The sequence below is a fragment of the Pholis gunnellus genome (genome assembly GCF_910591455.1).
Source record: "Pholis gunnellus genome assembly, chromosome: 2".
Taxonomy (NCBI): domain Eukaryota; kingdom Metazoa; phylum Chordata; class Actinopteri; order Perciformes; family Pholidae; genus Pholis; species Pholis gunnellus.
The window spans coordinates 4065932-4078821 of record NC_136536.1 but is presented as its reverse complement, the minus strand read 5'-3'; the positions used below and the strand labels follow the sequence as shown (position 1 = coordinate 4078821).

Sequence of the window (12890 nt, the reverse complement as noted above, 5' to 3'; positions counted from 1 at the left end):
ATTACTGTAAAAATGCTCCATTGTGACCATGAAAAACAGAACATTCTCACATTTGAGAAGCAGAAACTATAAAATGTTACAATATGGTCAACTATCAAAACAGTTGTCATTTAATTTTCTGATAATTGACTAATCCATCATCAAATGATCAGTTATAATTGTAAATACAAAGTAACCATAACTCCAACGGCCAGTTTGAGTACAAATGTTGATTTGTACTCAATCTGGCATCAAAGATCACCACATTTTGGGTTTTTTTGCCTATATACCAAGTCGAAATCTCTTTTGCTCACCCTTGAAAACGTGTTAGATTCTCCTCTGATACATTCAGCTGTGTTGCATTATTTGTGCTCAAAGAAGCAGATGGATTCAGCTCTCACTTTTGACTCCTGTCACCTGAGGGTGTTTCTGAAAGAAACATGAATGCATCTCTCTGCAGCCCTTTCTGGAGACCTTCACTTTTTCTTAAACTTACACATCTTTTCATACTCAGTGTATAAAAACCTAATTAAGTAAACAATATATTTATCCACAGCAAAGTGAAAGATTTTTCAACTTCAATAGAAAATGGATAAAAAAAACTTAAAATTCACATTTTCTGAGAGTGAATTCATCTTATCCAGTCATCTACTAGTGCCTTCTGTTTGTCTCACACTCTGGCCTCTGTTTGTTTTTTTCAACTCACATCGGCCCCTATAGGACGACCATTCACCTCATCCAGTTGCGCACGACTTGGTGACATCAGCGGTGACAAGCAATCCTGAAAAATGACTCTCAGCGTCGGTGTGACGCCAGTGACCGGAAAGTATAAATGCTGACACGGGAAAGTTATCTGCTCATTCCTCCAGACTTGGTCCATACGGGTCGCCAACCGCTGCTGCAGAGGCTGAGAGCAACGATCATCTCTGTGCGCTGAACAGAGTCTGAGGGAGAGGAGAGCTTGGATACTTCCCAGGTGAGTCTGGCGCACTTCAGAACAAACCCGTATTAAACTAAGTAAAGATGTCTGTCTTTAGTGTTAGTGGAGCTGCTCCATCACATCTGGGTAGTTCAAATGTATTATTTATTACAAGGCCTTTGCGTTATTCAAATTTATTTCAGAAGTGTTTAACAGCTTGACGTTCAGTTTCCATCTTTTCTTTTTGTAAAACTGGTTTAAAAATGCTAGTGCGGTGAAATTACTCTCCCGTGCACATTTACTGGTTCAAGGATTTTATCAGAACCTGAACTGGTCAGAATGTATTGTGTCAGTCGTCAAGAAAATTGCCCTCAAGTGAACCAAGTTGCAAATTTGCACTGAACAAATTATTCATCTCTTATCTGATATATTCCCCATCGACCCTAATCTGTTTCTTCATCAGAGGACCAACTCAATTAACATGAAGTCGACATGTCTGCTGATCTTGGCTTTTCTCGTGGTCTGCAACTTCGCCGTGTCTGGAGGACAGGGCATCCCCGCTGAGGACGAGACGGACGGGAGGACCATAGACGACATCATTCTACAGAGAGCAGAAAGTCTCCTGATACGTTCCATTCTCAAAAAGATACAAGACGAAGACGCCAGAAACGGTGCGTAAAATACGTGTGTTGATGCAAAATGGTCACATAAAGTAGTTAACTTTTTTTTATTTCTCAGTCATAAAATGTAATGACCCACTACCATGACATTGATGAAAGGGCTATTTGTCTCGTTTTTAAATTGAAAGTATTTAAAGTGAAAACATGTTCGAGAGTTTTGGGCATTTTGGTGTTTCCAGTAAGAAAATGAATAATATTACAAAACATTTGTTTTTTAAACATGAAAATGGAAAAGAATCTTACTCCAATTGCATATGATGGAATGGAGATGGACCACCGACTACACTCGTTTGTGCGCAATTTACGCACGGCATACACACTAGGGAAACGGGAATGTTTATATTTGGGGCTACTTGAAGTAATCTAAATAATGTTTTCCTTTCTCCAGAGGGATCTTCCTCTCAGGCAGAATGGGTGACAAAACGACAGCATCCCGGTAAGAGATACGGCGAGGACTTGGAGAAGCGGCAGCATCCGGGGCGGAGAGAAGAAGACGAGGATGAACAGTACTTTGATGTTCAAAAGAGACAGCACCCGGGCAAACGCGAAGAAGAAATGCACTCGTTCATGGAGCTCCAGAAGAGGCAGCACCCGGGAAAGCGCTTCGCGTTGGGACGCGTTTCTGAAAACCCCGTGACGCTCTTGGGTGAACTTTCAAAAAGACAGCACCCGGGGAAGCGCTACCTGGTGGTGCACAGCAAGCGCCAGCACCCAGGTAAGCGCGATGGGGACGACGATGGGGAATGGGATGCGGACGGAGAAGGAGACGACGACCTCGCTGAGTTGGAAAAGCGTCAGCACCCCGGGAAACGGTTTTGGGATAACTCCAGTCAGGATTTGGGCACAAACAGTCCGTGTGACGTATTGGACCCTACGAGCTGCAGCAAGACCAGTTTGCTGCTCGACTTTTTAGACAACATTAACAAGAGTCATGCCGAGGAGAAGCGACAACACCCGGGTAAAAGGTTTGCACCCGAGGAGGACTTAGTGGAAGGAGAGTAGGTTAAATAGAAGTCCGGAGCGCGTGTACTGCTGTATTGTAAACAAATAAATGTGTACATGAAGTGACCACAATGAATTATTAAAAACGAAAAAAGAATTTACACCATTTAATCTGTTGTTCCACCGACAATCACTGTATCATCGTCGCCAAAACATGTATCTGCTGTTTGTTTTGTTTGGAGAGCTTGTGCGTAATTGTCCTCCAGATTGGTTATATCGCTGTAAATGTGGGTTTCGCAAGAGTGCGTGCCCTATCTTGATTTGAATTAATTGAAATGATTTAGTATTTATTCCGTTGATTAGGCTACTTGTACTATAACCAAGTCCAAGAATGAAAGCATTAGTCTACTGGCTTTTTGCGACGCTGCCTCTGTGAGGCGGCGCGCTCTTCAGTCCAGTCGGCTCCAGCTTGAAATATGATCAATGAAAGTGGCCAACGTTTACAGCTTTGCAGAGGAAATCCTTTCATTGAATTGATTTGTGTTTCATTATTTTCTATTTATGTAAAATATAATGAATAGCACCGCAAAATAAAACATGTCTGATTATTTTTCTATATTATTGCATGGATTAAGTTTATTCAAGCTAAATTATAAAAAGCCTTTGCCTTAAAGTCAACCACCAATGTTTTTGTTGGACAATAAAACGCATTGGTACAAATGTATGGTTTGCTTCAGTTGCAGTAACTCGTGCACTATTAAAGTCTATTAAACTGTTTATCCAACCCAACAGGTCTAATTAGTGTGTAGTCCAACAAAGCAGTCACTCTGCTTTAGCCTCATCGACAATGATTAATGCGGTTCAATAGCAGACAGAGTGTGTCAGGTATCTCCTCTCCTCACTTTAATTGGACTCATTCCATCCAGCGGCTGCCCACAGGTCTGATCAATATGCAGATTAGTCATCAAGCACGTGAGCCAGAGATGGAGACTTCATGGTGGAGAAGCTCCACTGAGGCGCACACACAGCTTTCAACTCCAGCGGTAAAATGCTTCAGTGGATTTGACAAACCGTCAAGCAGGGAGGAAACAAATGCACATTGTCTGCACTGGATGAGACATTTCAGATGAATACATATACTTATCTCATGCACAAAAATATTTGAGAACTTGCCTCAAGGAGAGAAGGCGAGGCATATAAAATACATAGACATTTACATATCATTTAGCTGAAAAGTTTGCTTTGGAGTTTCTTTGTCTATAGGTCAAGCTGTAAGCTGTCTTTAATAAAGAGCACAAGCCTATTGAAAATGTAACAGTGATACGCACACAACCCAACACACACACACACACACACACACACACACACACACACACACACACACACACACACACACACACACACACACACACACACTACTCTGTGTTTAGTTTATGGTTTCCAACATTTTTGGTTTGTGAGCCAGTGAAGCAGCATCTACTGTCACAATAACTATTGTTATAAATATTCTTGTAATTTTAAGACCATTTTATGTCATTGATATAATGATAATATTATAGCATAATTATGCAAGAACATCCTATCAAATAACTTCATTCTTAAGGACATTGGATTGTACTGTGAAAACAAATGTGAGTCAGAGAAAAGATTTTTTACACAGCAAAAAAATATATACTTTGTTCATTCTTATAGCATTCAATAGATTCATGTTCCTGACCCACAAGACTGAGAACGGCTGAGACAGTCCAACCAATTATACTTTAATTATCCCATGACTAGGGGGCCTCGGTGCATAAATGAGCTTTGGGCCCCCATTGACCTCCAGGCTTTAATACTACACGTGGCCTCTTAATTGTGTTTTACCATAGAGCCTCAGAAAGTGAGCTGTAGGCTAAAATATAAAGTTCATAAAACCATAAACTACTGAGTTAGTCGAATGGTCCTATGGTCTCCACTCTACAACATGCCTCAAGGTGATAATGCAGAAACCCAAAGCTTTTATCATTCCACGTCACGTATTCCTGAACAAATCAGCAATTAATGAAATTGTCCCGAACCAACTGACGCAAGGTGAACTTGATGCAGCTTCCCACCTGGCACTATAGCAAACATAATAGGCCCCTTTTTCCAGGGCAGCCATGTTGACATGTCTTAGCAGTGTAAACACAGGTGCAATTAATCAAATTAATTATGGCCCTGTTCTATTTAGTGTGTCACATCCATTCCAGTGAGCCAGCATGCTCAATACCAGGGCGCTGACCCACCTAAATGGAACGGTGCCGTAATTAATGTTATTAATTATACCTGTGTGTGTTGTCCTGCAACGCTCACGTGGATAAGGCTGCTGTGAAAGGGGCCTATTGTTTTAATGACACTGAGATAATTTAGTTCAGCAGACAGGAAGCAAGAGTACAAGAAGAAACACAATGATATACTTACATAGTGGTCCAGTGTTGTCATGAGGGCGTCAGCAGGTGAGGAAACTACTTCCGGAATGGACCGGAGGGGAGTTTCTGATGGGAAGTGATATTATAGTCCAGGAGGAAACATTAGCAATACCTCAGAATAATAGAATAAGGAAGATATTATCTCCATTTTGGGGGGATTCTCTGTAACCAGGTGTGGAAACGTTGTGCGGGGAGTCATGAATGTGGGAGAGAAGAAGTATGGAGGCGTTGGAGAGGCTCACAGCGCCGCCTACAGGTGAGGTGAGGTACAGAAGAAGAAAGTGGAGGGAAAAAAGAGCACAACCAATGGAATGGGCAGTCAGATGATAAATTACAATGTAATTACAGAAACACCTTTATTGCAAGAGTGCGGATTTAGTTCATATTAAAAGCAGCAGTTCACCATCTTGGGCTGACTTGGGAGACAATCTGCAGACGAAATCATGAACCACCATGGGGTTAATACTTTTAATGGCGGAGACACTGATGTGGTGTGTGAACAAGACACTTTGTTGAAGCATTATTTGCATTTTTGTAATACTGTGCTGTACATGCCTTCAAAGGACAATAAAGAGAGGAGGGGGATGGTGGGAGGAACTTGTTGAAGAAGACTGATAGAGCACTGGGAAAAGGTGAAGGTCAGGAGTATGTTGTGGTATATAATGGAGATGGCACATTGATGTAAATGGAGAAGTGCTAAAGCTCTCTAGAGGAAAGAGAGTTGGTATGTCTGATATGCGATCATTTGGTTGCATACAAGAGAGATTTTGACAGTGAAACTGGGAGGACTGCCTCAATAGCAGAAGTGTGGAGTGTGATTAAGAGGATGGGCGGGAACAGAAGAGAATAGAAGTCTTTAGAGTCTGAAGCAGAAGTAGTGAGTCAGCTGAACACAGGGATATCCAAAATGTATTGTGAAAGTGTTTGATAGCAACATAGTTCAGGATGTCTGACTGAAGAAGGAAGGAGGGGAGAACTAACACACAGAGAGAGAGAGCACCCAGGAGCATTGGATAGGAGTAGACAGGGCTCCTTAGTTCCATATTAACCGCCCAGAGGATTGTTTTTGTTGCTGCTGTTTACATTCCTTAGGATGCAAGATTAAAAGATGCACTACAGGAATCTACTACTGTTTTTGTTTTGTTTGTCATGTGCTTGTTGTGTAGCAAATGGGCTACAACTGAATTTTGATGTGCATCCATGTGTTGCATAATGACAATAAATACTCCTTGAATCCTTGTTGTCATCCAGTCAATTTTCTATTTCGTTTAGAAGACATTAAAAGACCTTTTGTAATCAGATAATAGCTGTTGTCTGATGGGAAAGATCTAATGTATCACACAATGTTGACAACTCTTGAAGATATAAACTTTATGGAAACTGGTTTAGTTAGTAATTGAATGCATGGAAGGAGGCTTTAATTCATTAATTGGTAGGCTTGAAAATCTAGTCCACATCCCGAAGCAGAAGGTGGCCATAATACACATAACACAGTAGTAAACTAATCCACCGTTAAAATCACATGTTAGAATAAAAGAAAGTAAGAAAACAGAATTGTTCTGATAAGGCTGCTCCAGTTCGTGCGTGCGTGTTTCGCGTCGTTGGTCCCTCTTCTCTTCCCGTACCGACCGAATGCTAATCACATGACCGGGCAGGGCTGCTGCTGCTGCAGCTGGTGTTGTCGAGCTGTCAAAGAGAACACTGACTGTCAACCACACACTTGTTATTGGATTCATTTGTAAGTACACCGCATCCATCGTGTTGTAGTATTTGTTTTTGAAAAGTTTTAAGTTATTTGTCCTCTGTGTTTTTAAACGAAGCGATTAGAGAAACGATAGCTAAAGAAAGCTAACCCTGTTAGCATTCTGCAGCTAACGTTACAGTTACAGTATAAAGGCGGCCAAACTTACAGAACTGTTTAAACAGTGTAACTTAAGCCGTTGGGTGGTTAACACACAAATATCACATATTTAATTAAATGGCGTATAATAGATTTGTGCAACTCACAGAACTGTCTGCAGTAGCATTAGCATGTTAGCTCTCTATGAGGACTAGAGTGGGTGTAAACCTTTTGTTAAGAGCTATATTACACAATCATTAGCTTAAACATGTGCAGCAGTAATAGCCAAGCTAGACATAATATAGCTCTCTAATTTAGTGTCTTGTCACAGTTGTACTTTAATTACATAAAAGTCACATTATTGACATTTGAATTTCATGTGAAATATTCATTGTAGCCTCAATCTGCTTTGCTCCAGGCTCTTCAGGGGTCCCAGGACCTTTCTCAGGTGTGATGGAGCCATCATTGGGGGGGTTGCACGCCCCATGACATGTGGCTCGAAGCAAGAATCTCCCACCTTGCGTCTCTGTTCTCCCTGACCACAGCCCGCCGCGGTCATGGCCTCCAGCTATCCACCACCCTTTGAGGGCACAGGTGACGTGAAGGAGGGCTTCCTTTGCCCACTGTGCCTCAAGGACCTCCAGTCCTTCTACCAACTCCAAGACCACTATGAAGAGGAGCACTCTGGGGACGACCGCCACGTGAGGGGGCAGCTCAAACGTGAGTCGCGTCTTGTGTTTCATTGTAAAAGCTTAAGAATATAAATAACTAGTTGAGCAAAAAAGACAGCGTGGCCTTCTTTAAAGCAGTTTGAGGGTTACAAATTGAGTTTGATACTGCAGTGTTTGACTTGGTGGAAATTGTTGCCAGGATGAATTGGCAACATTTTCTGCTGCAGGGAGGGAACGTAGATAAAACGGATGAGCTGCAGAGAGGAAGACTCCTGGTTGAAAACAGAGGCACACAAGGGGGGTTTGCTCTCTGATGTGTGTTTAGTTGTTCAGATCAAGAACTGAACATTAATGGATGTTCTCGTGGACTTGGAGGCACTTGTGTCCTAATTTTCTTTGTGCACAGTTTTGGTTCAGAAGGCAAAGAAAGCCACAGACAAGCTGCTGAAGAGGGATGGAGACGACAGGCTGGACACGGGCAGCTATGAGTCCTTTTACTACGGCGGAGTGGACCCCTACATGTGGGAGCCTCAGGAACTGGGTGAGTCTGTGAAACTGGGAGGAAATAAAGAAATGAATCTTATCTTTGGATAGAATTAGACAAGTATTGATGGGATTTACTAAGAACGCGGTTAAGCAGCAACCACACGCTGAACTCTTATGGTTTCCTTTCTCTTTGCTTCTGTAGGAGCAACCAGAAGCCACCTGGACCTCTTTAAAAAACACCGGGCTGCTCGCATTGATCACTACGTCATTGAGGTCAACAAGCTCATCATTAGACTGGAAAAGGTTTGCTTACAGCAGCACAAATCACTCGCACCATGAATCTTAAATTACACTTAAGATAGGGCGTAACTGTGCCAACTCGTTTGTCTTTACTTAGTTGACGTCGTTTGATAGGATCAACTCCGATGCTGCCAGAATCAGAGGTTTGTGTTTTCATAACAACGCCTCTCGGTGTGGGTCAATGAGTTGATATTCTAAATGAATGAGTGTTCTCATCCTCCTTTCACAGCCATTGAGAAGTCCGTGGTGTCATGGGTGAACGACTCGGATGTCCCGTTCTGTCCCGACTGCGGAAACAAGTTCAACATCCGGAACAGGCGGCACCACTGCCGCCTCTGTGGGTCCATCATGTGTAGGAAGTGCATGGAGTTTGTCACCTTGCCTCTGGCCCGTACGTATGAAACAAATCTCCTGCAAATTATCATCGGACATCCAGTCCGAGTCGAGTACGTGTCTCAATAATGTGCCTATTCTCCGTTCACAGAAAAGCTGATTAATGGGACACGAGAGGCCCTGTGTGTACCTGGAAGCCCTATTCAGTCCCAGTCTCCCCCGGTCGGAGGCGGCGGGATGGGCTCCAGAAGAGGCAGCATCAGCAGCCTGAGCAGCGTGACGTCCATGCTGGAGGAAAAGGACGACGAGAAGATCCGCTGCTGTCGCCACTGTATGGACATCCTGCTGAAGAGGCAGCAGAAGCTGGAGGAGAAGGACCACATGCCGGATGTAGTGAAACTTTACGAGGTTTGCACATCAAACAATCTCGTAGTTCAAATTATAAAAAGGTTCTATACATTTTACAGTCCGTCCCTTCTTCTGGTCCCACTAGTAGTGCAGTTGGTTCCGTTTTCTTGAGTTTACTCTGTTGTATCCTTCCCGTCATTCAGTGTTTGTCTTTTGGGGTTTCCTGTTGTTCACTTTGCTCCAAACTTGTCTTCCTGTCAGCGGCTGAGGATGTGCATGGAGAAGGTGGATGAAAAGGCTCCAGAATACATCAGAATGGCAGATTCGCTGAAGTAAGTACCGGTTATTTAAGAAGCATTTCTGATGTGAGAAATGGTCTTTGATACGAGAGACTGCTTACTCATCGTCGTGGCTGTGTGATCTCACAGTGCCGGAGAAACCACGTACAATCTTGACACTGCTGGTGGACTGAGACTGGAGGTGCAGAAATACTACCAACTAATCGACGCCCTGAGGTAGATGTCGGTCCTAAATGTCAGAAAGTCTTCTGTCATGTTTGTCAAATGTGGAGTTTTTAAAAAGATCAAATCTGTGTTTTCTTCTCAGTAAGAAGATTTTAACACTAAGAGCAAAAGATGATCCACCACCGCATCCGAAGGCCCTCCAGCTGCAGAGGATGATCCGTTACACGGCCACGCTGTTTGTCCAGGTGACGTTCAGAGGAAAAGACTTACGGGGCTTCGGTGTCTTTCCAATCCTCACTGTCGCATACGTCTCTCCAGCGTCATCCTTTGTTTCCCTGAATTCACTCATTCTCCGTGTCCTCCTTGTTTTAGGAGAAGCTGTTAGGTCTCATGTCTTTACCCACCAAGGATAAATATGAAGCGCTGAAGGAAAAGAGAAAACAGGAACAAGAGAAGAGACTCCAACAAGAGAGACTGGTGAGATTGTGTACCGATACTTCTTTCTTCTTCTTCATTCACAACGAGTTACTTAATGTTTATACAACATTTATTTTCAACAGGTAACCCAGGAGACCCTGAAGAAGAGGCAGGAGTCTGAGAAGAACCGTCCGCCTCCCAGCACCAACGGAGAGCTGCCGCGGGCCCAGAGAGCTCCGCACATGACCAAAGCGGGCGGCTGGTTGCCCTCCGCAGACGCCGTCCACACGCGCAGCGAGCTGGAGGACCCCCTCCTGCAGCAGATTGAGAACATCCAGTCGTTCCTCCGTCAGGCGCGGGAGGCCCAGAGGGCAGACGAGGTGGCCATGTTGGAGGAGAACCTGCGTCAGCTGCAGGACGAGTACGACCAGCAGCAGACCAGCGTGGCCATCGCGCTCTCCCAGAAGCTGGCCCAGGAGGAGAGCCTGCAGCAGGGGGAGCTCGATCGTCTGGAGGCCCGGGAGAGGAAGCACTGGGGCCCCGCAGTGGGCGGCACTCAGCCTGCCCTCACGTGGGGGAGGGCTCCGGATATTAGTCCGGCAGTCGTCTACCAAGGAGAGGAGAACACTGAAGCAGGGGACCTGACTCCCACAGCTGAGAGGAGTCCATCCCCTGCGAGAGCGCTCCCTGTTCTCACAAGCCAGGAGGAGTCGCCTCCCAGGCTGAGGAGCTTAGGGGGGCATGTGACCCCCCCTGGTGGCGAAGGACAGAACAACGTCTCCCTTAACCCTTTCGACGAAGAGGACTCTACTCCCGTTGAGGAGGATCCATCAAATCCCTTCGCTGAGGACATAAAGAGGGAACACAAAGAGGTCCGCATTGAGAAGAAAGAGTACAACCCGTTCGATGAAGACGAAGAGGTCGACGAAGACAAACCGGCCGAGGCCGTGTCCGGTAACCCCTTTGAAGACGGCAACACAGACACGGGAAACCCTTTCCTGGAAGCCTCCGGGAACTCTCCGGGAGTCTCGACCAACCCCTTCGAGGGGAACGATGACGCCGGGGATTTGCCCGACGTGGACATGATCGAGGAGGAGCTGCTGCTGCAGCAGATTGACAACATTAGGGCCTACATTTTTGACGCCAAGCTCAGCGGCCGCCTCGACGAGGTGGAGCTCCTGTCGGAGAACCTCAGAGAGCTACAGCACACCCTCCAAGAGCAGAAGAAAAAGAAGCACTGACCCCCCCCCCCCCCTGATTACCTGCTACTTACCAAGTCCTGCAAGGCTAGCTCACTTTATATGACTAATGAGCCCACTGGTTTTAGTTTGGGCGAGGTCTGCTGCACCACAAAAAGATTTGGTAAGTCCCAAAATGAACTATGTACTAAAGCTCAGCAGTCTGGAGTGACTCCCTTACTTTCTAAACCACTCATCCTGTACGGGGTCGCAGAGGGCTGGAGTCTGTCTCAGCATGCTCACTTTTTAAGCACTGCAAGAAAAAGTCCATTTGTACAGTTTGCATGTTGCTGTAGATGTTAACGCTGTTGTATCAGGAACACAGACAGAGGACTGGCGTTCAAACACTTTGTTTTAATGGGACAGTCTGGTAGTTGGCTGTGGAGGTCCGGGTGTAAGATTTGGGTCTCTGGCTGTGAACAAAGTCAAAACGGAATTGTGAACAAAAGGGAGCCATGAAGCTGACGATGCACATTTAGAGATCTATAGTTGAATATGTGGGGTCTTTTGCCAAATTATCTTAAAAGAGTAGTCCACCGAAATAGCATTGCACACTTATAACATTGTTAGAATCATGGGGAAAAAAAATCTACATTACCCAAAATGTAAATCCACCAACAACAGTGCGTTTGATCCAAGTAGCCTCACGCGGCCTGATAAGCTCACTACTTTACAGAATTGTTTTAAATTTCAGACTTTTAGTCTTTAAAGAACCTCAGACTTTAAAGTGTGGAATCGGTGGAGCCTCCCTTTAACATTAGTGCCACCTTGTTGTACCTACAACTCTAGTTTATTTGTGGTAACTCTTGAACCGGACCATACAGTACTGTTCTAACTGGGCCATGAACAACAAACACCATCTGATGACAGGCTTGAATTAATAAATCAGTCACATGACTTTCACACATGAAAGCTTCTAATCCTTAATCATACTATAAATAACCACACGTACATCTGTGATACAATGTCCACCGCAGGCTTTGAATAAGTATTACTGTTCATTTCTGTTTCAGTGGAAGTACATTTTTTTTTTTTCTGTAAAACTGAATTGAAGTGTGAACCATGTCTGTCAGGTCTGCATGGTCGTCCTCCAGCAGATTCAGTTCAGTGATCTTTTATTTTGTGCATCTCGTCTGTCGCGTTGGCTTTTTTTAGACCTTTATTTTTATTTTTAAAGCATTGAACCAAGTGGAGCAAAACGTTTCCCCACGTCTGACTGAGGGACCCCTTCTGATCTGATTAACCGGCACTACAGATCCAACTGAGCACTCGGGCTGCACCAGTTGTGTCCGGCTTCTTTACGGCGCTGCTCGATGACGCTCTTTCTAAACAACTAGAGGCCACGCCCGTCTTCCTGCTTTTTTTTGTTTTATACATTTGGACTGATAGACTCGCTTCTGTTCCGTGCTGTCGGCCAAAATCCGAAGCAGTAGTTTCAACCAAGAAGTCCATTCATCTGACCAGCATTCACCTCTAAACACTATCTGCAGAGGCACAGCTTCAAATCAGACACTACATGAACGCCAACAAGTATTATCACTCACAGCGCTGCTTTGCAGTCAGTCAGGATGTCCGTGATGTGTTTGTGTGTCTGACGTCCACAGAAGACACTACGTGTTTTGTGAGCGTGAATAACTCCAGCAGCTTCTTCATGTGTATTAGCAGTTGATTTTTAGCTAATTTGCTAAAACTATTTTGATGCACAAACTTTGGAAAATGCCATCTCAGCACCAATAAAGAAATAAATAAAAAGCCTGTGAAACGTTTCTGCCTCTCGCATTAAACATTGTGGTTAAGCTCACTTGAGGTTCACACAGCGACGACTG

General features: G+C 44.4%; 2 protein-coding genes across 2 annotated transcripts; both read left to right on the top strand.

The window, feature by feature from the left end:
* Positions 1-1379: 1379 nt before the first annotated feature.
* On the top strand, positions 1380-2580 carry trh (thyrotropin-releasing hormone; the record flags this gene model as incomplete). The annotated part of the gene is made up of 2 exons (XM_079180728.1): positions 1380-1569; positions 1967-2580. 2 exons carry the CDS (start codon positions 1380-1382, stop codon positions 2578-2580), a joined length of 804 nt encoding a protein of 267 aa, XP_079036854.1.
* A 4041-nt stretch (positions 2581-6621) lies between these two features.
* rbsn (rabenosyn, RAB effector) lies at positions 6622-12814 on the top strand. The gene is made up of 12 exons (XM_079180561.1): positions 6622-6705; positions 7226-7527; positions 7885-8019; positions 8167-8267; positions 8362-8407; positions 8494-8655; positions 8749-9005; positions 9207-9277; positions 9374-9460; positions 9552-9654; positions 9782-9886; positions 9970-12814. Exons 2-12 carry the CDS (start codon positions 7365-7367, stop codon positions 11065-11067), a joined length of 2328 nt encoding a protein of 775 aa, XP_079036687.1. The 5' UTR covers positions 6622-6705; positions 7226-7364; the 3' UTR covers positions 11068-12814.
* The last annotated feature ends 76 nt before the right edge of the window (positions 12815-12890 follow it).